General features: G+C 40.5%; 1 protein-coding gene across 2 annotated transcripts in view; it reads right to left on the bottom strand.

The window, feature by feature from the left end:
- Positions 1–26,903, bottom strand: part of LOC134205768 (uncharacterized) — a 464,448-nt gene that overhangs the window by 227,781 nt on the left and 209,764 nt on the right. For both annotated transcript variants that reach the window (XM_062681347.1, XM_062681348.1), the window contains one exon: positions 8,373–9,222. In XM_062681347.1, coding sequence (XP_062537331.1) covers positions 8,373–9,222 — 850 coding nt within the window. The remainder of the gene's footprint in view (positions 1–8,372; positions 9,223–26,903) is intronic.

Raw genomic sequence — 26,903 nt, 5'->3', positions numbered from 1 at the left:
ATGAAGCCTGCTCGAGTGCCTTGTGTGTTTCACGAATCTGTATTTTACCGAGTAGTTCTTTGACAGGTTGTTCAGCTACATCTCGTGTAGCTCGTGTACGGCAGGCGAGGTTTACCTGAAAGCTAGAAAGCTATTTCCGACAACCAAATGAAAGTATCGTTGGCTCATTTTAGCATTCATGCGACTGAGAAAGATTGGTGCTTTGTTTTGAAATTAAAATACATATTTAAATTATTTGAAAAAAAATATATATCCACATTTCCGCATTTGACTAAAAAAAATATTGCTGGTTGTTCATCCTAAGAATTCAATTTGGATTTCATTAACTTGTCTTGCCGCAAAAGTTTAAATTCCCTTGTAGTGAGAGCCTTCACATAAAATTTGTAATAATTAGGATAAACTTTCTTCAGCGATAAAATCTTACTTGCCTTTTAACCCGCACCTGGTGGTGTTTTTTTTCCTGTGATCCATTGTCTGCTGATTAAGGGTATGCGATAAGACACTTTTTCCTGACGAAACGAAACGAAACGAAATTTGAAATGTCTATGTTGATTCGAAACGAAACGAAACGAAAAATAGATTCACTTTCGAGACTTCGAAACGATACGAAATCAACGTCCATTTAATTCGAAATTTTTCGAAACGAAACGAAATTTTATTTTTTTTTCCGCGGAATTTTTCTTGAATTGATTTTATATTATGTACACTCAAAATGATTTTCACTACATGAAAACATATGCGGATATTTTCCATCTAGTTTCGATTGTAGAAGTTAAATGATTTGTTAGTCATGGTACTCACCGTTCTCAATTCACTAAAAAATGTAATTAATTTGAAGTGAATTGCAATTCCAACAAATACATAGATTTAAAGTGAATTGGCAAATATATTTTGCGCGATATCGTGTTAGCTTAAACAGTAATGAGATATTAATTCCATACTCAAGGACTAAGTTTTGTAAATTGCTCTCATGATGTTTCTGTACAATTCTTCATTGGCGATTGGTGCAAAATATAAATACTTTCTGACTGAGTACCCCACTCATGTATTTTGATTTCATTTTCTTAAAGTCAAATAACTGCTTTGCGACCAATAAAATTATAGTAACAGATGAAGCAGTCTGTGATAAACCGCCGTGTTCCCGTTTACCATTGGCCAGAATTTGTTGTCCCATTTTCAAAGAAATTCATCGTGGAGTGGATGCTCCCGAATCTGATCAATTTTATATCAGTTCAGCTTTATATCAGTAAGAATGTTTTTTTTAGTTTGCCAGGCATGAAGAAATAATTTTCTCATACAAAAACTTGTAACAAAAGGATATAATTTCCTTCCAAATTCAAGCTTTTTAAGAAGGTTCGAACACCCATAGTCTTATATACAATTAACTCGACGAACCAAGCTATTGCCTGTTTGTCCTTGTATATGTGTTTGTGCATATGAGGCATGCAAAAATTGTTGTCAAATTTTCATTCTCAATCGACTCCAATTGAGTGCAAGAAACAGCTGCTATGGACAGTATGAGCCGCTCACGCCATTACAGTCAATTTAGGATTAGGAGAGAAAATTAGTTTGATACTCATTATTATGAGATTATAAGAGGTATGCTCTGCATCTCCGTGAGCGCCACGGGAAAGGAATCTTTGGTTTGTTGAAAAAGTATTTCATGTTAAGCCACCTTGGTAAGCGACTAAATATTTTTTGTATACGAAGTTATTTTGAAAACTCGAAAACGAAACCTTGTTTCAAATCAATCCAACGTAAAATCATGTGCTTCGTTTGAAATTTTCAAGAATCACGCCACGACATTGCCTCTTTGACAAAGTTGTACTGATCGAATTCATATCTGATAATATTTACACTCTGAGCCTGACGTCTTAAATATTGAGTCGGATCGGATCGCTTTTGAAAAAAAAATGGTATAGAATAGTTAAAGATATTTTTCTTTTTCTGTTGGACATTCCTAACAAAATACCGAAGACGTATTTGAACCGGTGCCAGCGAAAGTGGTACATGTCACATTGAACAAATTTTACAGGACACATTATTCCAAAAACTTCGAAAATAAAATTCAAAGTTGCAAGTTTCTGCAACTCAACTGTACCAACGTTATGACTGATGTACCTCTAAAGGTAGTAATAAGAAATATGCGAACTTTCTTGACAAATACCATATTGAAAATCAAAATAGGGTTAACATCTGTTGCGCATACTCATAACCAGCATAAGACCAGAAAAGTGTCATGAGTTCTATCCAAACTTTTCTGTACATTACTGAATAAAAAAGTGGTACTTCCCGTTTACATGCCACTAGAATGGATATATTGTCCTACTAATTAGACGCTGAGACAGAGAGGTGTCACCAACATTCCGGAATATAACAAAAATCATGCTACTATCAGTTTATCTTATATTTCGTCGACGGTGGATACAATCCGCTCAGAAACTGAGAAAATTTTATATAAATAAAAATAAAAACAGCTTTACCTTATAAATTTAGGCTTTAAACGCAGTATGAGAACAGAATAAGTAAGAGAACTCGTATGCTATACTGCCGTAATCTTAAAAAGTGACGTATACGCCATTTTCCAAAAATGGTGTTAGCGAGTACTACTCATCGAGCTTTTTAACAGAAAAATGGAAAACATGCATGTTGTAAAATGGCTGTTACGTCACATTTCCAGATTACGGCAGTATAGAAAGCGTTCAACAATAAAAAATAAGCTCTAACTGTAAACATTAACTAGTTCAATGCTATCCATTTGAGTTAAAAATAGCTTTATCCTTGTATAATTTGTAGTAGTAGTAGAAGTAGTTTTCTACCTGTGGAACTCTCATCAATAGTTCGGGTCTCAAAGAGGCTGAAGACCCTCCGTTTCATTCAATTAAAATCCAGCTGGATAGAAGATAATGAATGTGCATTTTAAGAAGCTTTCGAAAATCAGGTTTTTCGTTTTTCAAACGTATGCATATAAGGACTTGCATAAGGGATAAGCTCCAAACCACCGATACATGATTGCATTTAAAAACTAAATTTTCTGAATATTTTTTTGTGATAGTGTAGTTTATTTCTTCTTTTTTTAAAGGGTTATAACACTCGACCACTTAAAAGTTTCTGTATCGTTACGTTTACTTCTACCTGCCAATGTGTCACACCAGCAGATTTGTGTGAACACAAATTGAATGAACGAAATTGCCATTGTGATATATACCAGAAGTTAAAAAGCGCATATCTTTTAGTTGTCAAATTTAGTTGTCAAAAATCACTTTTTCGTTATTCCTTACAAGATCTTTGCAAACAGAAGCCGGTGGTGTTAAAACACAAAAATGGTTTATGTACCACTTCGCTGGCACCGGCTGATTTGTCGATTCATAATGGAATTATGTAGTAGGCGTTAATGGAAAAAAATTTAACATTAATTTTTGAAAACAGCTTTATGATTTTGTTCTGCGGCGCAGCCAAAATTTTTGATAATACACGACCGTACGAGACAGTATGGTTTAAGACTAAATTTGTTTCGAAATTTCGCGGAATTCCGTTAAATTTCGTTTTAAGCTAGTTTTTTCAGGCGAAAGTTTTGTAATTTTACGAAACGAAACGAAATTAAGAAATCTGATTTCGCCATGCTCAAATTCCGCGAAATTCCGCGGAATTTCGTTTCGAACCACCTGAAACGAAATTTTTCGAAATACCGCATATGCTTACTGCTGATGGCACACACGTATAGGAATTTTCAGCCACGTGATGCAACGGCAGGAAGGTACACATGTTTCCGGCAGTTGAACACCGAGGCAATTATGAAACATGATACAACTTGTCGCCAAGAAAAGGGTAGGTTATTTTCCCCGGAGCATATCCTAGGGGAATGTAGTCAAGAGGGAGACAGTGTGTGTGTAAAAAATGTTGTCTTATAATTTTCTCATTTCGGTGAATCGGATGGTGTTGCAACCAGCTGTATGTATGAAAATAATTCGTGGTTACATTTATGGACAAAATATAGCCCACTCCATAAAAACAACATACCGTGGGGCATCGAAGTCCGTACACTTTAGCAACTTAGTATATGAAAAAGTCATTAGAAAATTCGAATCGAATGTAAATAAAACGTTTGTCATTGACACAGGCGCATGAAGGTTTTTACTTATGAAGTGTTTCACATTTACTCATTAAAAACTAAGAAAAACATAATAAAATAATGAATTAAATCGACTACTCCTGACTCTAAATCCGTCCACCGTGGACGGATTTCGAATCAAAGAATCAAAATCCATACAACTGTTTCTAAACTAAATATTTAAATTAAAACAGTCTGATTGACTAAACCACCACTGTAAATAGTTCGATATGCACCTTGAGAAGCGATCCCTTCGATTTGTATTCCGCTTATCTTATGTAATGATTTGCAATTAGCAATTAAAACACAGTTACTTTTGGTGCAATTATGTTATGTGGGTGGAGATTTGTTTTTGATTTTTGTGGTTTTAATTTCAAAGCCTTCTTTCCAATTCTATGCCCTAAAAGCTTACTGTCAAGTATCTGAACAGGATAAGATTAATTATTCCTACATTAATTACCTTTAACCTCCTTAAATTCATTGATATCTCATATGAACGGATTTCGGTGCTGTACGGATTTCGGTCCCGCACGGTATTCGGTCGAGTTCATTCTGTTTTTAAAAATTATGTTTTTCTACTATCTTAGTGTTGTCCGCTCTTCCCTTCATTCATATCATCAGCATTACCATCATAATCTGCCAGCTACGTATGTACGCTCGCAGGTTGTCGGGTCCTATATCCTTTTATTTAACTTTGTTCCCTGCAAACTGGCTTTCGTTCTTGTTGTTAGTTTTTTTTCTTGCGCAAGCAACAAGAAACTCACCCAACCAGCAGAAGGTACGGTAGTCGTGGGTGGCCATCAAGACGTGTAGACTTAATTTAATTAAAAACAATCTTTAACGAGCAAGAAAATTTATGGTTATGAATATGTACTGGAACCGGGTGATATTAACATACATCATGCTTTACAGTGGTGGTCGAATGTATTTTATGACGTTTGTTTACGGATAATGTATTGGAAAACTTAAATTAAAATCAAAAAGCCAATTTGACTCAGTCCTTTAACTTGTTGTTTTGTACACTCATTGCGTTAAGATTCTTGACAAAATTCCCATTAATTTAATTATTTTTCCGCCACTGTTTATGTACAGAATTGTCGTTTGAGAAACAACCTGGAACAAGCAGACGGTAACAGACGTTTATTCAAATACACGTGGGAGTGCGTGTCAGTTTACCTTATTAACTGTTCGCCAAGGATGAAAGAATGTTCACCTTGAGATTTGCTTCCGCTGCCTACATGAGAATAGGGGATCGACCCACTGAAACTCCGTCCGGATCATTATTGGAAACCGACAACGCACCAGCCATGGACCGGTGTATATTCTCTCAAGATGCCGAAAGAAATTCTTCAGCAAGGATTCACTATTCAGGAAGAAGGTCGGTCCGGTTCAGGGTCTGTCGGAAGACCATTTAAGACATTTTTGACTTTTTTGTTTACTATTCGTACCAACATCGTCTTTTCATAGCTGTATCGTTATTGCAAGCATAATGGTCAGTTTTAAGCACACCGGAACCGGTTCCGGGCCACGAGCTGGAGTCAAATATTTGATCATATAAATAATACAACGCTTTCTTAACGCTCCATAAGGAGGAAGGCTTATTTGAGCGAAAGTCATTCGGCCGAAAGCCATTTGGCCGAGTGCCACTTGGCCACATAACACGTTAGGCCGAAATCTATTTAGCCGAATTGAACGTCTGGCCGAAATGTTTGTTAGGCTAAAAGCTAGCTGGTCAGATATTATAAATGGCCAGATAAAATGTTTGGTTAAAGAAGCCATTTAGCCGCACAAATCATTTGGCCGAAAGAGCGATTTGGCGGAACAGATATTCGACCGAAAATCGTTTGGTCGAATATGACTTCTGACCAAACGGGCCATACGGCCGAAAATGTCTTTTTGCTGAACAGATCATTTGGGCGAAAATGTAATTTGACTAAAGCCAAAAAAATGCTTAAGGCGAATAGGTTACTTGACCAAACAGCTCGTTCGGCCGTACAGGTCACAAGGTGGAAAATATTATTTGGTCGAACAGATCATACCCCGAGAGAGCCATTAGACCGAAAACGGTTCATATAGCCAAACATGTCGTTTTCCTTAACGGGTGAAGACTGGTCTCTATGGATCTCCGGGCCTTCTATCAAAAGTTTTGCTTTGGAGTGGGTTCTATAGCCTTTCGGTACAACTTTATTGTACGAGAAAGGCAAAAATGCTAGCATACATTTTTTTTCAAGTAGAGTGATATGTCGCTAGCTGTTTTTTTTTTCAAAACCGGATTCAAGCCTTCGCAGTTTTGTGCCGCGCATTATATTGATTAAGCCTTTGCATATCGTTTTGATTCATATTCTCCTGCGCTCTTTTCTCCACCGCTCGGAGTTCACTTTTCCAGGTTTTGGACCAGCACATTTCTTGGATGGCTGCCACGCTCAAGCCGACCTTTTGCAGCTCACTAGGCAGGAGTTTAACAGCTTCGGGTTCTGTCAAAGTTCTCACGTTCAAAGTTCAGACTTCCAATCGTCCTTCATTCGTTGTCGGGTCTGTTGCTGTTGAATCTGTCTATTTGCCCTACATTTTTCCTTCTTGGTTACTTTGGAAATTCGGTACACAACCTTATCAGGGTCCCTGGGTTAATTTTCCTGAAACACCATTTTTATCTTCTGAGTAATTTCTCTCAAATTCTTAGGCAAATTCATCCAAATTTCCTTAGAAATTTGTTATGAGCTTCCTTGGGACTTTTTTTCCAAATTTTCTCTCGATATCAAAAAACAGCATGTCTTCATAAAAAAATTATTGTTTTCAGAGAAATATTCCTCCATTGTTTTATGCCTAAACTGCGTGGGAGAAATCGGCACCCGGCAATACCCGATCAAGAATGCATAACAAAATTATAACAAGGGGAGTTATTAATTTCAGAAAAATATTGTAACAAAATGTGTTATAAATTTTGCTGGTTAGTTGTTAAAATAACAAAAAATATATCAAAAATATCTCTAGCCGTAACATAATTAAAACAGAGGTTAAATGTATTAAAAGTTGAAGATGAGAATGTTGATATTTTCATATCAAGATTATAACAAACGTTGATATGATTTTTCTGTACAAAAACCTACTTTCAAGGTAATTGCCTACATCACGGATAGAAATCTGGTACGCTACCACGCCGGATTTCCATCCATAATGTAGGCAATTAACTTTGTTCCAGCTATGTAATAATATCAAGCGGGTTCAAGTTATACTGAAGGTGATTACCTCCGATTTTTGTTTCCAATGTCTACAAAAAATGTAGGCAATTATTTTGTTAAAGTTTTCATAACTAATGTTGTTATAATTTTGATATGAAATATAACTGGCCGAAGACACATTTTTATCGAATTATCTAATTATAACACACGTTGTTTTAAATAACAACAATTGATAGAATTGAGTTATAATTTTGTTATGCATTCCTGATCGGGTAGCCAATAAATTTCCTGTTATCCCGATCGTAATTGCGTTTGGTTTTCCCATTTCGCGTTCCACATAAAAGCTCAAAATCAAACGTTAATAGTCCGGTCTGCTCATGACAGGAATAATTGCCACAAAGAACCAAGTCAAAGTTGATACCAATGGAAATGTTCACCCCAGCTCGTGACCTTTGTGCTTCCATTAGTGAAATCGTAAATATTTCAGCCGCTTTTGAATTGAATTTGCCACAATGGCGGTCCAAAAGATACCTACTTACAGGCAGGAAGGCAGTTACTGGAATGGAAGTTGAAATACGCACGAACTCGGCCGCCTATTTATGACTACAATCGTCGAGGGCATTTCATCAGTGCGTGAGCTGGTCGAAATTGAAAAACTTTTACGAACCATCAACCAAGAAATGGAACACACACAAAAAAAATCAGATCAATCCTACTTACTGGTGGTGAAGCCTATTCCGTTTATTGGAAGCGTCATGACTGCACTCGGAATTCTATTTCAGGATTGTATGTAGGTTTTCCATGAAATCCAAAAAAAACAGATTTTAATCATAAATGCTGGGCGCAGATTATTTTCGACTGGCAAGAATCGTTTTTGGGGTGAACATTTTGCCGTTCGATAGATCTGAACGGACAGAAAAGAAAAACCGCTCATTCGATTTAAACAGACCATTTATTTCCGAATTGGCAGCTTTCGGAAATTCCTTAATTTGATTCGTTTTCAGTTCACTCAGTCGAAGATGCAGTCATTGAAATTTGGATCAAAGCTCGAAACCCCACCAACCTACTTACTAGTAACTTACCAGTTGATTGGGCTCGCCGACCGGTGAGTCCTTTCTCATGATGTCGCGACACGTTTGCTCCCATGATTTCTTCCGTTTGGTAGTGCTGCAGCTGCTGAGGTTGCTGTTCTGCGAGCGTCGGCGTCGACGTTGAATAGTTCACAACACCATTATTATTAGCGTCACGGTGACACTGCCGAGCTAGCACTGTCTCATTACAGGAAACACAATCCACGTCGGAATGAGCACGGTGGTCGGCGTAGTCTTCGTGCACACACGGATCACTATCACTGACCAACTCACCAGTGGCGCAGCGGCTTATGCAATCAATTCTCCCAATGCTAACTAGATTTTCCCCACTTGCATTGCCGTAGCCTTCTACGATGGCGATGGCGGCGTCAAATTCACGGCACACTTCGTCTTCTGCACCGATAGAACTGAATTTCCGCTGCGGTGGTGCAATTTCAGCATGATAATTGCCACTTTCTGGTGCTACTGCTACCGTCCGGTCGTCGGAGGACCAGCACAGCTCTATAATGGCTTCGTTACAGGCGGCAGACGTCACGCCCTTGGTCCCATCAGCAAAAGAGCTGTTGCTGACGTACCAGCTGGGAAGGAACGGGCCGCCGTCTTCCGTGGAACGAGCCTTCTTGTCGGCTGGCACTTCACTTCCGACCGATGGGCGGCGTCTGGCTTCGCCAGCAAAATTTTCAGCGGCAATTTCGGTGTCGATGCAATCTGGTCCACCCCCACCGGTGCACTTTGGTTGGTTATTCTTTTTCTTCTTGCACTTGGAAAAGTTCTTCGGATTGTTTGACGTGCCACTGCTGCTCCGGAGCGATGCCAGCCGTTGAACGAGCTTGAGCAGGACCTGGCCAGTGAGAAAAGAACGGAAACGGAAAAAGGAAACCATTAGAATTGGACTACTCCATTAGTTTTGAATATGGATTGGATGCAGATATGGCCAGTGAAGATGCTTCATAGGGGAGTAGTAACAGTTAGATGTGGGAAGTGAACCTTAGGGCAATGCACATATGATGGAAGGAATGGCCATGGTCATAAAAAATAATGTTTGTGAGGAAAATATTTTAAAATTTAAGGTTCGTATTGTATTTCACGTATTGTTCACGCCTCAAATACATAACACTGAATGATCGTTTATTTTCACCGTTCGAATCATCATAGAATTCCTGTCAGCCTACTGAGATTGGATTTCAAATTTCTTCTCATTAGCTTCTTAGAATGCTGGCATTTCAAATGCCAACTACATTGAATTTCAAATTTGTTATCATTTTTTCTATTAATGTCATTTTTTAATATTTTAATTTATTTCATTATTTTTATCATGAAATAAGAAATACGTTCCACTTTATCCATCAATGTAACCAACAAATGCAAATACTTTTTTCAGACTCACTTTATTCCCCACAGTGTTCTTCTTCTTCTTCTTCTTATTGGCAATACATCCCCACACTGGGACAGAGCCTCCTCGCAGCTTAGTGTTCATTAAGCACTTCCACAGTTATTAACTGCGAGGTTTCTAAGCCAAGTTACCATTTTTGCATTCGTATATCATGAGGCTAGCACGATGATACTTTTATGTCCAGGGAAGTCGAGACAATTTTCAATCCGAGAATTGCCTAGACCGGCACCGGGAATCGAACCCAGCCACCCTCAGCATGGTCTTGCTTTGTAGCCGCGCGTCTTACCGCACAGCTAAGGAGGGCCCCTCCCCACAGTGTGTTCATTTTAAATTGTTTGTAAAGATAACAAAAGCAGGAGAGTGTGCGGCCATGTTTGGCTGTGACAGCTCCATTGATGTTGTGGTACTTGGCTCGGTCGCGTCTGATGAGGAAGAGGCCAAGTTTTTTTTTGTCTTTATTAAGGAGACTTTCAGCCCTAGGCTGGCTCGTCTCCGGAACAAGGCCAAGTTATTGCTTACTATTGGCTGATCAAATGGCATGAAATCGTTCGTTAAGCTTAGTATGCAGTTTTCAAGGAAAACTTGGTCTAATTACCAAAGTAATTTTGAACTTACGTTATTCAGAAAGTGGGCGAAAAATAAATCATTTTCTGTCCTCTGTCGTAAGTCAATTTGGCAAAATGTTATCAAGCTAAGTAAGTAGCTGTAAATAATTGAAATTAAAGAAAATAATATATTATACTTTTTTAATAAAATTTTCAACGTTTTCACAGTATTGTGGTTGCTGGAAATTAAGCGGAAAAGAAAGAATGCGAAATAACGTGCCGATAGGATTCTCAAAAGGACATATTTGCTACCGAGTGCGTTGGATTTTTTTTTCTGAAAAACCTGTCCTTATTTTCTAGGCGATTCTAACAGGAAACCATAATTTCCCGCAACTTCATCCAGAGATTTCTCCTGATATTTCCGGGAATATCTCTATCATTTCCGTCGAAATTCCCTGCGAGACTTTGATGCTCAGAGGTAGACAACAGCTGAGTAATTGTAGTACGAGAATGATTGAGATAATTATTTAAGAAGCTTTAATAGATCGCTCCCTTGTGAATAGCTACTAATATTTTTTATTTGTAGTTTGAAGATTTGGCCGAAGATTTGCAACAAACCGAACATGCCATCACCATACTAGCCACATGACAGAGGAAAGAAAGGGTTTACCTTCCTGTGTTGCGATAGTCGCCGTTGTTGCATGCAAATATTCTTGATCCCGAAAACCCCGTAGCAATTCAAAAACTGTTCATCACAGAAAAACGCGGTATTTTAAAAATCCTTTGTAAACAACGAAGGATCCATTGTTGAATCTCCAATGTTATGCTTGTTGCTTGACCAAAAGTCGATTCTTTAAAAGATCATTTTCTCTAATAATTTTCAAATGAAAACAATACAAACCAAACAATACATATCCATTCTGATGGCACAATGTTTTACTCGACAGACCAGTTGTACAGATTAAGTAATCGACTATGTGCAATGTCACCGTTTTTCAGAAGATTGAAATTATTTAAAGTTAGTACGTTTTTTAACCTTGAGATGATTTTTAAAGACTCTTTCGAGCCTCAAGTACTCTTCGAAAAGCTCAGATCTCCCGTGCCGACGGAAAGCATCGAAGGCATCAGATATCTCAGAATACATGTACTGTTCCTCGAGAGGTGAAAGAAACATGATCTGGCTCTGATAGCCTCTTTTGATTGTAGCGACAAGAGGCATGTGGACACCACTATAAGAATCTTCGTTTACCTCCCACAGACAATCTAGTAATAGTGAACTACAAAAAGCCATTAATGTGGCTCTCTGGAGCTATTCGAATTACTTCACCAGTGTTCAAAATCAATAGAAATAAGCTTCCCATGTTGTGTATCGGAGTAACCCACATAAGACCCTATATAAGGCTCGATGCCCACATAGCGTCTTCTCAACGCAGCGTTCACGCGCCGTTAAAATAACGCAGGTTCCTCCCGGAGCTCTTTCTGATGCCCCCCTTTCCGGAATTCCACCGGAAATAACGCCTGAAATTCTTCAAGTATTTCTTCGGAAATTTCCCCAAAATTCATTCGGAAATATTCTAGGAGTTTCTTTTTAACAAATTCCCGAGAAATGTATTTAAAAATTTCTCTAGGTGTTCCTCCGGAAACTTCTCTGTTGGATCTTCTTTTAATTCCCCCAGGAATTCTTAATTGATTTTTTCAAGAATTTCCGGAGGAACTCCGATAGCTCCTTCAGAAAATCCTCGTGAAATTTCTCCGGAAGCTCCCCCGGAATTCCTGCGGAAATTGCGCACCGAAAGAACTCCAGGAAGTTCAGCACCGAAGATTTTGCAGATGATGCCCAGGTATTCCTCCGGAAGTTCCTTCACATTCTTTCGAAAGTTCCCTTCAAAATTTTACAGGACGTTTACCTCGGAATTACTTCGGAAGTATTTCCCGGAAATTTTTCTCGTAAGTTCCCCTCTAAAATCATTCAGAAATCCCTCCCTGAATTCCTCCAAGAGTTTTCCCCGGAAGATCTCGCCGGAATTCTTCCGGAAGATCTCCCCGGAATTCATCCAAAAAATCCATTAGCAAGTCATTCGGAATTTCCCAGGTGTTCCTTTACAAGTTCTCAAGAAATCCCTTTATAAACTTCTCCACGAATTCCCCTGGAATCTCCCTATTAAACCTTTACCAAATTCTCCCAGGAATTCTTCACAGAATTTTCCAAGAATTTCCGAAAGAACTCCTCAGAAGACTTCTTGAGAAATTCTTCCGGAAAAGCCTCGTAGAGTTGTTCTGGAAAGTTCCGGCTCTGAAAGTTCCCTTTAAAAGTTCCCCCTAAAATCCTTCAGAAGTTCCTCCCTGTATACCTGCGGAAATTCTCCCCGCAATTTATCCAGAATTACCCCTCGGAATTCCTCCGGACATTTTATCTGAACCTTCTTCGAATTTTCAGGAGTTCCTTTATAAATTCCGGAAAAAATCCTTTGGAATCTTCTTCAGGAATTCCCCCGATTTGTTTCCATTATTTCTTCAGTAAATTCTTTCAGAAACTCCTCCGAAATTTGCTAGGCGTTCCCGAGGAGCTCACTTGAAGATACCTCCAGGAACTTCTGTAGAAATTCGAAACTTCGACAGAAATTACTCGGAAATTATTTCAGAAATTACCTCAGGAGTTTTCTCAGGAGCTTAACCAGGAAGTTCTATAAGATATTTCCCATGCATTTCATCAGAATATCCACCCCTTCCCTAGATAGCCCTCCCACCAGTATATCGCCAAAAATTTAACCGGAGATTCTTCATGAGTTTTTTCAGAAATTCCTCTTATTTCTCCGAAAGGTGTAGAGTAGAGTGGGGCAAGAGAGCGCGTGGGGTAAGAGTACGTTTTCGATTTTTTGAAGTAATAAAAAAAATAAACTAGCAGTACTGCATCAGTTTGACAGGTATTCTGGCCAACTATTATCTTGTGTAATTGTAAACGATTTGAATAAACAACAAGGGAGATATGGAGTTAGATAACTTTTTGGTCATTTTGCTAAAAATAATTGGATTTCCGCAACTAGTATTTCATTACATATATGTTCAATCAGGTGAACATTATACCATTTCGATAACCTATTGTATAGAGTACTTTATGGTACAAAACACCAATCCGGTTTGTTTTCCAAGAAGTCAAAACCATTCCTTGAATATTTTTTGGGACTGTGGGGTAAAAGTACGCAGGAACCGGTGGGGCAAGAGTATGCATATGAATCTTCAAGTTATGATGTTAAACCCGTATCTCCGGCCGAAATAAGACTTCTTCCAAAGCGTAGAGATCCACAACTAAGAAAAAAGGGACAGAATTCAAAATTATCACAAGTTTTTAGGATAAGTTAAAGTAATTCGGTGTTAGAAAGGACTTAGCGAACAAAGCACTGAAGCGAAATAATGAAATTGTATTAGGACTACAACAAGTCCTAACCTAAACATAGTACGAAAACACAATTTCATCTAAATGACAATTTCATTTAATCAAAATAAACTTTCATAAATTATGCAACGTTTAGCTGGGAGGGGTTGTGAGATGTGTGACGATCCATATATTTTTTGGAGGATTCATACAAATAGTGTAAGATAGGGGAGAAGGGGTGATGAAATAGCCAAATTTTACGTCACGTGATTGGTGGACTTTCTTTAAGGAAAATGCCTTTGTATACGCCACGCGAAACCTGATATATATTTTTACCTCTGTAATTTTTTGTAGGGTAACGGTACCAATAGTGGAGGTATTAGTAGATCCACAAAGAAAATATTTTTTTTAAATTGATAATAATGGGAAATTTACAGCTTTAATATCTTAGTCAATAGATAAACTAATAAATATGATAGCAAAAATGAGATAGATGTCATTAAATATCAACAATTACTAAATATTGCTTGCGCCACTATGGGTACACTGTTCCTTTAGTGGTGGTAAAAATTAATTTTGGTTCCCATAGTGGTGCTATTCATTGGTTTCTTATGAGACTCGCCACTATTGGTACAGTTGCACCACTATAAGTGCAAGGAATTCTATATATATATATATATATAAAAACAATGTTTTGCCTTTCTCGTATACTAAGTATACGTAAAGGCTATATGATCGCTCCAAAAACAAACTTTTTATAGAAGGCCCGGAGACCCATAGTGTTATATACCGATCGACTCAGCTCGACGAATTGAGGTGATGTCTGTGTGTATGTGTGTGTGTGTGTGTGTGTGTGTGTGTGTATGTGTGTGTGTCTGTGCGCACCAACCCAAAAAAAAATGTCACTCATTTTTTAGGTACTTATCCTTAACCGATTTACTCGCAACAAGTTGCATTCGACGCAGGATACTCTACCATTGTTTCCTATTGAAAATTGGTCAGATCGGACAATGGGATCGGAAGTTATGGCCAAAATACCCCTCTTTTATAGAAAAATTTATTAAAAAATGTCGCTCATTTTTCAGGCATTTATCCTTAACCGATTTGCTCGCAACAAGTTGTATTCGACGCAGAACATTCTGAACCACCTTTGAGTTCGGACGCGCTTTTTTAGCGCTCGTGTATATAATTTTATTATTTTGACTTTTTTTATAAATATTATTAACTGACCGCGCGCGACCCCCGCGTTCGTTTTTTTTTTCTCTCGTAAGTAAGTACCCGCGTGTGACAATGAAGTGTGGAATGGTGAACTGTGCACAAAACGATAATCGTTTTCTTTGGCGATGTCACGGCAGTTGCAGACGTACATTTCACGCAGCATGCGTAGGAGTACAGCGCAATCACGAGGAAGTATTGCGGACTTTCATGCTCCCACTATGTCAAGACTGTCAGGAAAAGTTCACCTTTGAACAAAACCTGCAACATTTAGCAGAATCCTTCTTTAACCCTTAAATGCGCAATGTTGTTTTAAAACAACAAACCGAAAATACGTTTAATGTTAATAATTCCAATGGTTATTTACGTTAAAAATATGTCCGACGAATTCTAAAAAAATCGTCTTGCGCCTTTAAGGGTTAATATCAAAGAAGACATTGAGCGCACTTTGTCTGCAAACCATAAACTGCTTTCTAACTACGAAAGCTTAGCTGCTACTCATGACGAAACGCTTGAACGCGTAGAAAAAATATTTGGTACTATTAAGCAAAACATTTCTAACGTCGCCAACAGCAGCAAAAATAGTGCTACGGAAATAAAAAATAAATTATCAGCCCTACTTGACACACCTTCAGCATTCACCTGTACGACTGTGGAAAAGACCGCCAATTCGGCAGCAGCTGCAACAACAACAACAACGGAAGCAGAACACTCAACAGACTTGCTGCCGGACCTCATGAATGCAGTCAAGAGCGACTTGGTAACTTTAACCAAGTCAGCTGTGACTGCGGCAATAACTGAAATTACATCAGCAGTAGCAAAACGAAGCACAACTGGAGACTTCCCTCACTTAATTTCTTTGGTGAGCAGCTTTTAGAGGAGGTCAGGTCAGTTTCTGCTGCTATTTCCAATATTGACTGCAGTACTGACAAAATCTCAACGCTCGCAAACAAGACTTTGGCGGATGAACTAGCAGGGGAAGCCCAAGACAACAACTGCACAGACAATCATTGAGTTGCGGGGGCTCACAATCCCCAATCCCCCCGCCACATCAAAGCACAACAGCCCCCCCCAACCCCATCCCCTGCCCGGCAGAAAATTTCACGTGATGCCATTGCAGAGCTTTTCGCTGAGCGACGCGCAAAATGGCGCAAGTAAAGGGAAGTTGTGTTAGACACCTTAATAAAGCTGGTTGGAAATGCTTTCTGCCAGGAAAAAATGCAGCTGGAGCCCAGACTGGAAAAACTGGAAGAATACCGGCAGCATGAAATCTCCAGAAACACCCTCACCAATAATCCATTGAATGAAAATGCGACTAACAGTAAAAGACATCATAAACAAAAAGCTCCACCAATAAGAAGCAAAAACAAACTTACAACTTCCTACACCAGCAAAAACAATAACAATAACAACAAATCTACAGACAAACAGCTGCTCGTAATGGCAAAGCATCAATTTTCCGGACCACAGCATCTACAGACCACCCAATTGCAGCTCTCTCTGCTCCTGCTGCAAAATCGTTCATCAATTTCAAAAAAGGTGAAACGATAAACCCGGCCAAAAAAACAAAACCCACACCTCCACCAATCCTCAACCAACAGAGTGAACCAAATATCGGAAATCTGCAAAGCCTTCAGCAACAGCACCAGCAACAACAACAACAGCATCTACGACAACAACAAGAACAAAATCATCAACAACACCAAATATATCAGCAACAACAACAACAACAGGAAACACAACGAATTCTGACGAATCCTGACAGCCAATTTGAGTTAGATCCGAAGAGACCACCCGTCGTCCGTCTGACTCAGCAATCCACCGAAGGAGACGGCCGTTTCCTTAAAGCCAGACTACGTGACCCGAGGATTATGAAGGTTGTCCGGTTGTTTTTGGCATACATGAAGGACCAGTCTGCTAATGTATGCGTCGAGAATGACCCAACGAGCATCAGGATGCTCCTTGCATCTGAAGGATTGCCGACTGCACCAGAACATCTACATAAAATATTCATCCAAGTACATCAGGAATACGGAATTGGGCCAGCAGAAGCTGCAGCTGATCTACAGTCATACCGACAATACCTGTCCAGCGAGCGGACACATCGCCTGCAGCAACTACGGGAGAGCACAACGAGGTACCACTCTCCTTCCCCCGGAAATTTTCGCAAGTAAGGACGCCTTCTTCGGCTGAAGAAAATAGCACTATCTTATCGACCAACGGGGTAAATATTTTAACAACCAACGTGCTTCCAACAAGTTCTTCATCAAAACAGAATGCCACTGAAGTTTTGATTTACTGTCAAAATTTCAATCGCATGAAAAGCCCAGCTAAAATGAAGGAAATTCATATTAACATCTTAAGCTCGTCCTTCTCGGTTATTTTGGCAACTGAAACCAGCTGGGATGAAAGCGTGAATAGTGAAGAACTTTTGGAAGCAGCTTTAACGTATTCAGGGACGATCGCGATTTCTTAGAATCCAAAAAAGTCTGGCGGTGGAGTTCTAATCGCAATCTCTAGCAATTTTGATTCAGAAATAATAACTACAAAAAATATAAGAACTTTGAGCATGTTTGGGTGAAATCTAACATTGCAGGAGAAACCCATGTTTTCTCCTCTGTGTATTTCCCACCGGAACATGCGCAAACAACATCTTATGAAAGTTTTTAAAAACTGCAGAAGAAATTTTATCAGGACTGCCACCTGAAGTCAAAGTACATATTTACGGAGACTTTAACCAACGCACCGTTGACTTTATTCCGGATTCAGAGAACGAACAAATTCTACTTCCAGACGCTGGGGAAAATGAAACACTTATGTTTATCTTTGACAGAACTGCTAACCTAGGACTTAACCAAATCAATCACATTAAAAATCAACAGAACTGTTACCTTGATCTCCTACTAACCAATATTCAAGAAGATTTCTGTGTGACTAAATCATTGAATCCCTTATGGAAAAACGAAACATTCCACACCGCAATCGAATACTCTGTGTTCGTTCATGAATATAAAAAACTCAGCGACTGTGACTTTGAAGAAGTCCTTGAATACAACAAAGCAAACTATGACAACATAAGACATAAGCTAAGTAGATTTGACTGGCAGCAAATTTTAGAGAATGAAGGTAATATTGAATCTTCCGTTGATGTCTTTTATAACATTATTTTTGATATTATTATTGACGAGGTCCCAAAAAGAAGAAAACGACGGGCGGAAATTCAAAATATCCAATTTGGTACAATAGGCAAATAAAAATTTAAAGAATCGCAAACAAAAATTACATAAAACTTACAAGCTAGACAAGACGAATGAAAATTTGGAAAAATATTTGAACATCTGCGATCAATTAAAATTAGCAATTGATGTAGCATTTGAAGAACACAACACGAAAACAGAAAACGAAATAAAGTCATGTCCAAAGAACTTCTTCAATTACGTAAAATCTAAATTAAAATCAGACAATTTTCCGTCAACCATGTATTTAGACGAACGCGTCGGTAATTGCTCGGAAGATATCTGTAATCTTTTTGGAGATTTCTTCCAAGAAATATACACCACCTTTTCGGAACAAGATCGCGACCTAGATTTTTTTGCGCCTATCCCAGAATTCGCTAGGGATATCGGTGTTAATTTTTGGGGCAGCAGGGACTATGTCCAAGGGCTTGACGATCCCTCCCCAGGCCATCTGCGAGTTGTGGGGCTTGCCTAGGATGTGGTGGGGTTTGACAGTGGGCCCTGTTAAACCTCTATAAAAAGCTGCATGTATCCGCAAGTAGGCCCCACCAAAGCGACCGTGTGCCGCTCAAAGCGCACAAGCCCAAGTCCTGGTGTTAGGTGGGACGCTAAACAGCCCTGACACGACGGCCCTCCGACGAGACAGGAGGCAGGCCCAATAAGCCGCCTAGAAAACCAATCATTACGAACAATATAAGAGATAATGCGACTCGATATAATCGGCAAAGACCTAGGCGACGAATACAGGATCACGATTGGAAGCTTGGAACATGGAATTTGCAAGTCGCTAGGTTTCGCAGGTTGCGACAGGATGATCTACGATGAATTACATCCCCGCAACTTCGACGTCGTGGCGCTGCAGGAGATTTGCTGGACAGGACAGAAAGTGTGGAAAAGCGGGCATCGAGCGGCTACCTTCTACCAAAGCTGTGGCACCACCAACGAGCTGGGAACCGGCTTCATAGTGCTGGGTAAGATGCGCCAACGCGTGATTGGGTGGCAGCCAATCAACGCAAGGATGTGCAAGCTGAGGATTAAAGGCCGTTTCTTCAACTATAGCATCATCAACGTGCACTGCCCACACGAAGGGAGACCCGACGACGAGAAAGAAGCGTTCTACGCACAGCTGGAACAGACATACGATGGATGCCCACTGCGGGACGTTAAAATCGTCATCGGTGACATGAACGCACAGGTAGGAAGGAGGAAATGTATAGACCGGTCATCGGACCGGATAGTCTGCACACCGTATCGAATGACAACGGCCAACGATGCATAAACTTCGCAGCCTCCCGCGGAATGGTAGTCCGAAGCACCTTCTTTCCCCGCAAAAATATCCACAAGGCCACATGGAAATCACCTAACCAAGAAACGGAAAACCAAATCGACCACGTTCTAATCGACGGTAAATTCTTCTCCGACATCACGAACGTCCGCACTTACCGCAGTGCGAATATTGAATCCGACCACTACCTCGTTGCAGTATGCCTGCGCTCAAAACTCTCGACGGTGTACAACACGCGTCGAAGTCGGACGCCGCGGCTTAATATCAGGCGGCTACGAGACGGTAGACTAGCCCAAGAATACGCGCAGCAGCTGGAAGTGGCACTCCCAACGGAAGAGCAGCTAGGCGCAGCGTCTCTTGAAGATGGCTGGAGAGATATTCGATCCGCCATTGGTAGCACCGCAACCGCTGCACTTGGCACGGTGCCCCGGATCAGAGAAACGACTGGTATGACGGCGAATGTGAGCAGTTAGTGGAAGAGAAGAATGCAGCATGGGCGAGATTGCTGCAACACCGCACGAGGGCGAACGAGGCACGATATAAACAGGCGCGGAACAGACAAAACTCGATTTTCCGGAGGAAAAGCGCCAGCAGGAAGATCGAGACCGTGAAGAAACGGAGCAACTGTACCGCGCTAATAACACACGAAAGTTCTATGAGAAGTTAAACCGTTCACGTAAAGGGCCACGTGCCACAGCCTGATATGTGTAAGGATATAAACAGGAACCTTCTTACGAATGAGCGTGAGGTGATCCAAAGGTGGCGGCAGCACTACGAAGAACACCTGAATGGCGATGTGGCAGACGAAGATGGCGGTATGGTGATGGACCTGGGAGAACGCGCGCAGGACATAATTTTCCCGGCTCCGGATCTCCAGGAAATCCAGGAGGAGATTGGCCGGCTGAAGAACAACAAAGCCCCTGGGGTTGACCAACTACCAGGAGAGCTATTTAAACACGGTGGTGAGGCACTGGCTAGAGCGCTGCACTTCCTCTTCCATCTTATGAAGCACGTTGCATGCTTATAAATATACAAACTTTGAAAGAGCGTCGAGAATGTGCAACGGTTTCATTTGTTAACGATATAGTTTCTCAACGTGTTGATTCAACTGAAATTTTATCGAAATTTAACTTTTACATACCTTCTCGGCTACTTCGACATAGAACATTATTTTTAACCAACCACTGCCGAACAAATTACGCCAAATTTGGGCCTCCCAACCGAATGATGGCCGTTTACAATCAACACTGCCAAACTATTGACTTAACAATGTCTCGGCATAACATTAGACGGTATTTCCAAAGAACAAACATTACAAATTCAGCAATATAAATTCAAAATCAAAATTATACATCGCTTTACTAAAAAAACCTATTATTTAATTATACTATAGCATTACAAAAACAAACAGGTATATGTATATTAGAGTGGGGCGTCATGGTCATTTTTTCAAATCAATGGTTTTTCGAAGCCATTCTGGGTCCTGAACAACTGTGCAGAATTTGGGAGCGATTGGTTGCTTCCTCGCTTTCCGCATCACGTTTGAAGTTTGTATGGAAATTAGTATGGGAGAACGCATATTTTTGCATTTCTACTACTAGAGGATTCATATCATCGTAAACCAAGTGGCACATTGCGTTAAAGTATAACCCAAAGGATGCCAAAAAACTTTGCTGAAGAAGGCACGTTGCTGGAACGTCCACGAAAAAAGTTATAACGCTTCGAACATTGAGTGTTCAAACCATATGCAAAAAATCGTTTATTCTGCCAGCACTGCCGTACTACGTAGATCAATAATTTAACTGAGTGTTATTTCAAAATAATTGATCTTATAGGGCTTTAGAGCTAATGGGAGTTATCCGGAATTATTTCACAAAGAAAAAAATCCGATAAGAAGGAACATGAGTTTTGCCTTTCGATAACCATAGGTTGTCCGGTAGTGCTGGCAGAAACATTGATTTCTTGCATATGGTTTAAACAATAAATTTTCAAAACGTAATAACATTTTTTGTAGACCTTCCAGCTCCATACCTTCTTCAGCAAAGTCTTTCGGCATCTTACAGACTATATGCTAACGTATTGAGTCACGTGATTGATGATAAATTGAAGCCGCTAAGAGCAAAAATGTAAAAAGTACGTTTTCCCATACTAATCTCCATGTAAATTTAAAACGCGATGCGGCATGCGAGGTTGCAACCAATCGAGCCCATATTTTGCACAGTTGATTGGGGTCCCAAAACGATTCAGAAAAACCTTGATCTCACTTGATCGGACAAAGTTTGCGTTTTTCCATACAACTGCGCCCCGCTCTAATGTATATGTACTAGTCTACGTTGGTTGACGAAATAAAATAAAAATAAAAAAAATCCTGTCCCATTGTTTCCTATTGAAAATTGGCCAGATCGGACTATGGGATCGGAAGTTAAGGCCAAAATACTTTTTTTTACGGAATAATCGCGTGAAAAAGTGTCACTCATTTTTCGGGCACTTATCCTTAACAGATTTACTCGCAACAAGTTGCATTCGACGCAGAAAAGTTTCTCATTGTTTCCTATTGAAAATTGGCCAGACCGGACTATGGGATCGAAAGTTATGGCCAAAATACTTTTTGCCTTTCTCGTATACTAAGTATACGGTAAAGGCTATATGATCGCTCCAAAAACAAACTTTTTATAGAAGGCCCGGAGACCCATAGTGTTATATACCGATCGACTCAGCTCGACGAATTGAGGTGATGTCTGTGTGTGTGTCCGATTTACTCGCAACAAGTTGCATTCGACGCAGGATACTCTACCATTGTTTCCTATTGAAAATTGGTCAGATCGGACTATGGGATCGGAAGTTATGGCCAAAATACCCCTCTTTATAGAAAAATTGATTAAAAATGTCACTCATTTTTCGGGCACTTATTCTTAACCGATTTGCTCGCAACAAGTTGCATTCGACGCAGGATACTCTACCATTGTTTCCTATTGGAAATTGGTCAGATCGGACTATGGGCTCGGAAGTTAAGGCCAAAATACTTTTTTTACGGAATAATCGCGTGAAAAAGTGTCACTCATTTTTCGGGCACTTATCCTTAACAGATTTACTGGCAACAAGTTGCATTCAACGCAGAAAAGTTTCTCATTGTTTCCTATTGAAAATTGGCCAGACCGGACTATGGGATCGAAAGTTATGGCCAAAATACTTTTTGCCTTTCTCGTATACTAAGTATATGGTAAAGGCTATATGATCGCTCCAAAAACAAACTTTTTATAGAAGGCCCGGAGACCCACAGTGTTATATACCGATCGACTCAGCTCGACGAATTGAGGTGATGTCTGTGTGTATGTGTGTGTGTGTGTGTGTGTATGTGTGTGTGTGTGTATGTGTGTGTGTCTGTGCGCACCCGCCCAAAAAAAAATGTCACTCATTTTTAAGGTACTTATCTTCAACCGATTTACTCGCAATAAGTTGCATTCGACGCAGGATACTCTACCATTGTTTCCTATTGAAAATTGGTCAGATCGGACAATGGGCTTGTAAGTTATGGCCGAAATACCACTTTTTTTTTTAGAAAAATTGAGTAAAAAAATGTCACTCATTTTTCAGGCACTTATCCTTAACTGATTTACTCGCAACAAGTTGCAGTCGACGCAGGATACTCTACCATTGTTTCCTATTGAAAATTGGTCTGATCGGACTATGGGCTCAAGAGTAATGGCCAAAATACTATTTTTTAATGCACGAGAAAGGCACCATCACCGGATTAATCAGGTGGATTAATCAGGGTTTTTTTTCGTATGAAAGTGCACATTTTAAGGACCCCCTCCACCTTTAAGAGTTGCGTAATCTTTAAGCATTCTCTAATATATGCTCATTAAACATCAATCAAATGTTATTAACACTTATTTTTGTTAATATATACTCAAAGCACATGATTGGATAAATGCGTACTCTTACCCCACCGATGCGCACTTTTACCCCACCGGTGGGGTAAGAGTGCGTTTTTCACTTGTCTTGCAATAAGGGTTCTACTAAAACGAAACTCAATAATTTCAATTTTTTCCACTGGGTAACATAAAGGAAGAGTATACGAATCATCGACACTGATTTGATATGCAGAAGCTTGCTTCATAAGGGCCACATGATCGATTGAAAACTAAGTGCGTACTCTTGCCCCACTCTACTCTACGGGAATTCCTCTAAAAATTCATCCAAAACTATCCAGTAATTCATTTAGGAGTTCTGCAAAATATTTCAAAGGCATAGCGAAATTTCTTCCTTAGGTTGAAATTTTCGAGGAAGTTCCTGGATCGCTGGGTGATTTTTCGATGAAGAATTTCCTTTCAAAAATGTGAGATCCCTGCAGCAATTCAAGGAGAAATTCTATGTTATGGACATTTTTTAGTCAATTCCGAAAGATTTTGTGTAGGAATTTTCGACGGTATTCCTGGAGAACTTTTCTATGGAATTCTATTTTGTAGTGCATTATGAATTTCCGTTTCACAAAAATGTCAACAATTGCAGGAGTAACCCTAGGAACAACTTCCTGGAGGACTGCTTGAACATTTTTCGGCGGAATTCCTGGAAGAATTTCTGGCTGAATTCCAGAAGAAAGAAGGAACTTTTGGAGGAATTCCAGATGAAACTTCCAGAGGAATTTCAGAAGAAACTTGCAGACTAATTCCTGCTGGAACATCCTGAATAGTTCCAGAAGCAACTTCCGAAGAAATTCCAGAATAAACCTCCTAGGGGATTTCAGAAGTAACTACTGGAGGAATTCCAGAAGCAACTTTCGGAAGAACTCCAGAAGGAACTTCCGGATGAATGCCAGAAGGAACATCCGGAAAAATTTTGAAGGAATTTTCCGAGGAATTAAAAAAAATCAGGAGGAATGTTAGAATAAACTTTAGTAGTTATTCCTGAAGAAACTTCCGATGGAATTCCAGAACGAAATTCTGATGGAATTTCAGAACGAACCCCGAAGGAACTTCCGGCGCAATTCCTGTAGGAACTTCCTGAGGAATTCCTGGAAGAACTTCTGGAGGAACCTCTGAAGGAATTCCTGGAGGAACTTCCGTAGAAATTAATGGAGGAACTTCCGGAGGAATTCCAGGAAGAACTTCCAGAGGAAACCCTGAGAGAACTTCCAGAGGAATTCCTGTAGAAACTTCAGGAGGAATTCCTGTAGGAACTTTCTTAGGAATTCCTGGAGGAACCTCTAGAGGAACTTCCAGAGAAATTGCTGAAGGAACTTCCGGAGGAATTCCTGGAGGAACCTCTGAAAGAATTCCAGGAGGATCTTCCAGAGAAATTTCTGGAGGATCTTCCGGAGAAATTGCTGGAGGAACTTCCGGGAGGAGCTTCCGGAGGAATTCCTGCAGAACCTTCCGGAGGAATTCAGGGAGGAACTTCCGGAGAAATTCCTGGAATAACCTCCGGAGGAATTTCTTGAGGAACTTCCGGAGAAATTCCTGGAGGAACTTCCGGAGGAATTGCTGGAGGAACTTCCGGAGGAATTGCTGGTGGAACTTCCGGAGGAATTGCTGGTGGAACTTCCGGAGGAATTGCTGGAGGAACTTCCGGAAGAATTGCTGGAGGAACTTCCGGAGGAATTCCTGGAGGAACATCCGGAGGAATTCCTGGAGGAACTTCCGGAGGAATTCCTGGAGGAACCCTGAGAAGGAAACCCTGAGAGAACTTCCAGATGAATTCCTGTAGAAACTTCAGGAGGAATTCCTGTAGGAACTTTCTTAGGAATTCCTGGAGGAGCCTCTGGAGGAACTTCCGGAGAAATTGCTGGAGGATCTTCCGAAGAAACTGCTGGAGGAACTTCCGGGAGGAGTTTCCGGAGGAATTCCTGGAGAAGCTTCCGGAGGAATTCCGGGAGGAACTTCTGGAGGAATTCCTGCAGAACCTTCCGGAGGAATTCAGGGAGGAACTTCCGGAGAAATTCCTGGAATAACCTCCGGAGGAATTTCTTGAGGAACTTCCGGAGAAATTCCTGGAGGAACTTCCGGAGGAATTGCTGGAGGAACTTCCGGAGGAATTGCTGGTGGAACTTCCGGAGGAATTGCTGGTGGAACTTCCGGAGGAATTGCTGGAGGAACTTCCGGAAGAATTGCTGGAGGAACTTCCGGAGGAATTCCTGGAGGAACATCCGGAGGAATTCCTGGAGGAACTTCCGGAGGAATTCCTGGAGGAACCCTGAGAAGGAAACCCTGAGAGAACTTCCAGATGAATTCCTGTAGAAACTTCAGGAGGAATTCCTGTAGGAACTTTCTTAGGAATTCCTGGAGGAACCTCTGAAGGAACTTCCGGAGAAATTGCTGGAGGATCTTCCGAAGAAACTGCTGGAGGAACTTCCGGGAGGAGTTTCCGGAGGAATTCCTGGAGAACCTTCCGGAGGAATTCCGGGAGGAACTTCTGGAGGAATTCCTGCAGAACCTTCCGGAGGAATTCAGGGAGGAACTTCCGGAGAAATTCCTGGAATAACCTCCGGAGGAATTTCTTGAGGAAATTCCGGAGGAATTCCCGGATGAAACTTCCGGAGGAATTGCTGGAGGAACTTCCGGAGGAATCGCTGGTGGAACTTCCGGAGGAATTGCTGGAGGAACTTTTGGAGGAATTGCTGGAGGAACTTCCGGAGGCATTCCTGGAGGAAAATTTTTCTTCTTCAATGGCTCTACATCCCTACTGGAACTTGGCCTGCTTTTCTACTTAGTATTCTATTAGCATTTCCTCAGTTATTTATTGGAAGCTTTTCTATGCCCGCCATTGCATGAGTATGTATCTTATATAGCAAGTACAATGGATACACTGTGCCCAGGGTGTCGAGAAAGTTTCCAACCCAAAAACATCCAAGACCGAACCGAGAATCGAGCTAGCCATCTCCCAGATTGGCAATCCTACGCCTTTGCTTGCAAGGCTGCTGGAAACCCCAGACCCCAGGAAAATTAATAAAGATTCAAAAAAGGAACTTCCGACCAACTGATCCATACTTCAGAATAGTTTGGAAAAATTAGAGCATTTTTCGGGTATTACTGAGTTTCAAATCATACACGTGTTCTTTTAGGATTTGTATGGATATTATTGAATGCTGTCAGATTTGCACTGAGCGTAATTAACCTGGCAGACCAAATGATCCACACTCCAGAACAGATTGGAGAACCTAGACCATCTGGTGGGGGCAGCAGGGACCATGTCCAAGGGCTTGACGACCCCTCCCCAGCTGTCTGTGAGTCAGGGAGAACTGCCTAGGGCGTGGTGGGATTTAGCAGTGGGCTCTGCTAAAATCCCTCCCAAAAAACCACAAGTGCCCGTAAGCAGACTCTATCAAAGCGACTGTGTGCCGCTTCAAAAGCACAAGCCCAGAGAGTGCCACTGGCACATCAGGGTTGATATCAGTAAGGCCCTGATTATGGCATACTGGTTGCGTGTACTGGTTTCGTATTTGGATATTGTTATATTGTGAAGTGAGGGCTGGCAGT

This window comes from Armigeres subalbatus, chromosome 1 (assembly GCF_024139115.2).
Source record: "Armigeres subalbatus isolate Guangzhou_Male chromosome 1, GZ_Asu_2, whole genome shotgun sequence".
Classification (NCBI taxonomy): Eukaryota; Metazoa; Arthropoda; class Insecta; order Diptera; family Culicidae; genus Armigeres; species Armigeres subalbatus.
The sequence above is the reverse complement of the archived record's forward strand: the minus strand, read 5'-3'. Positions and strand labels throughout refer to the sequence as shown.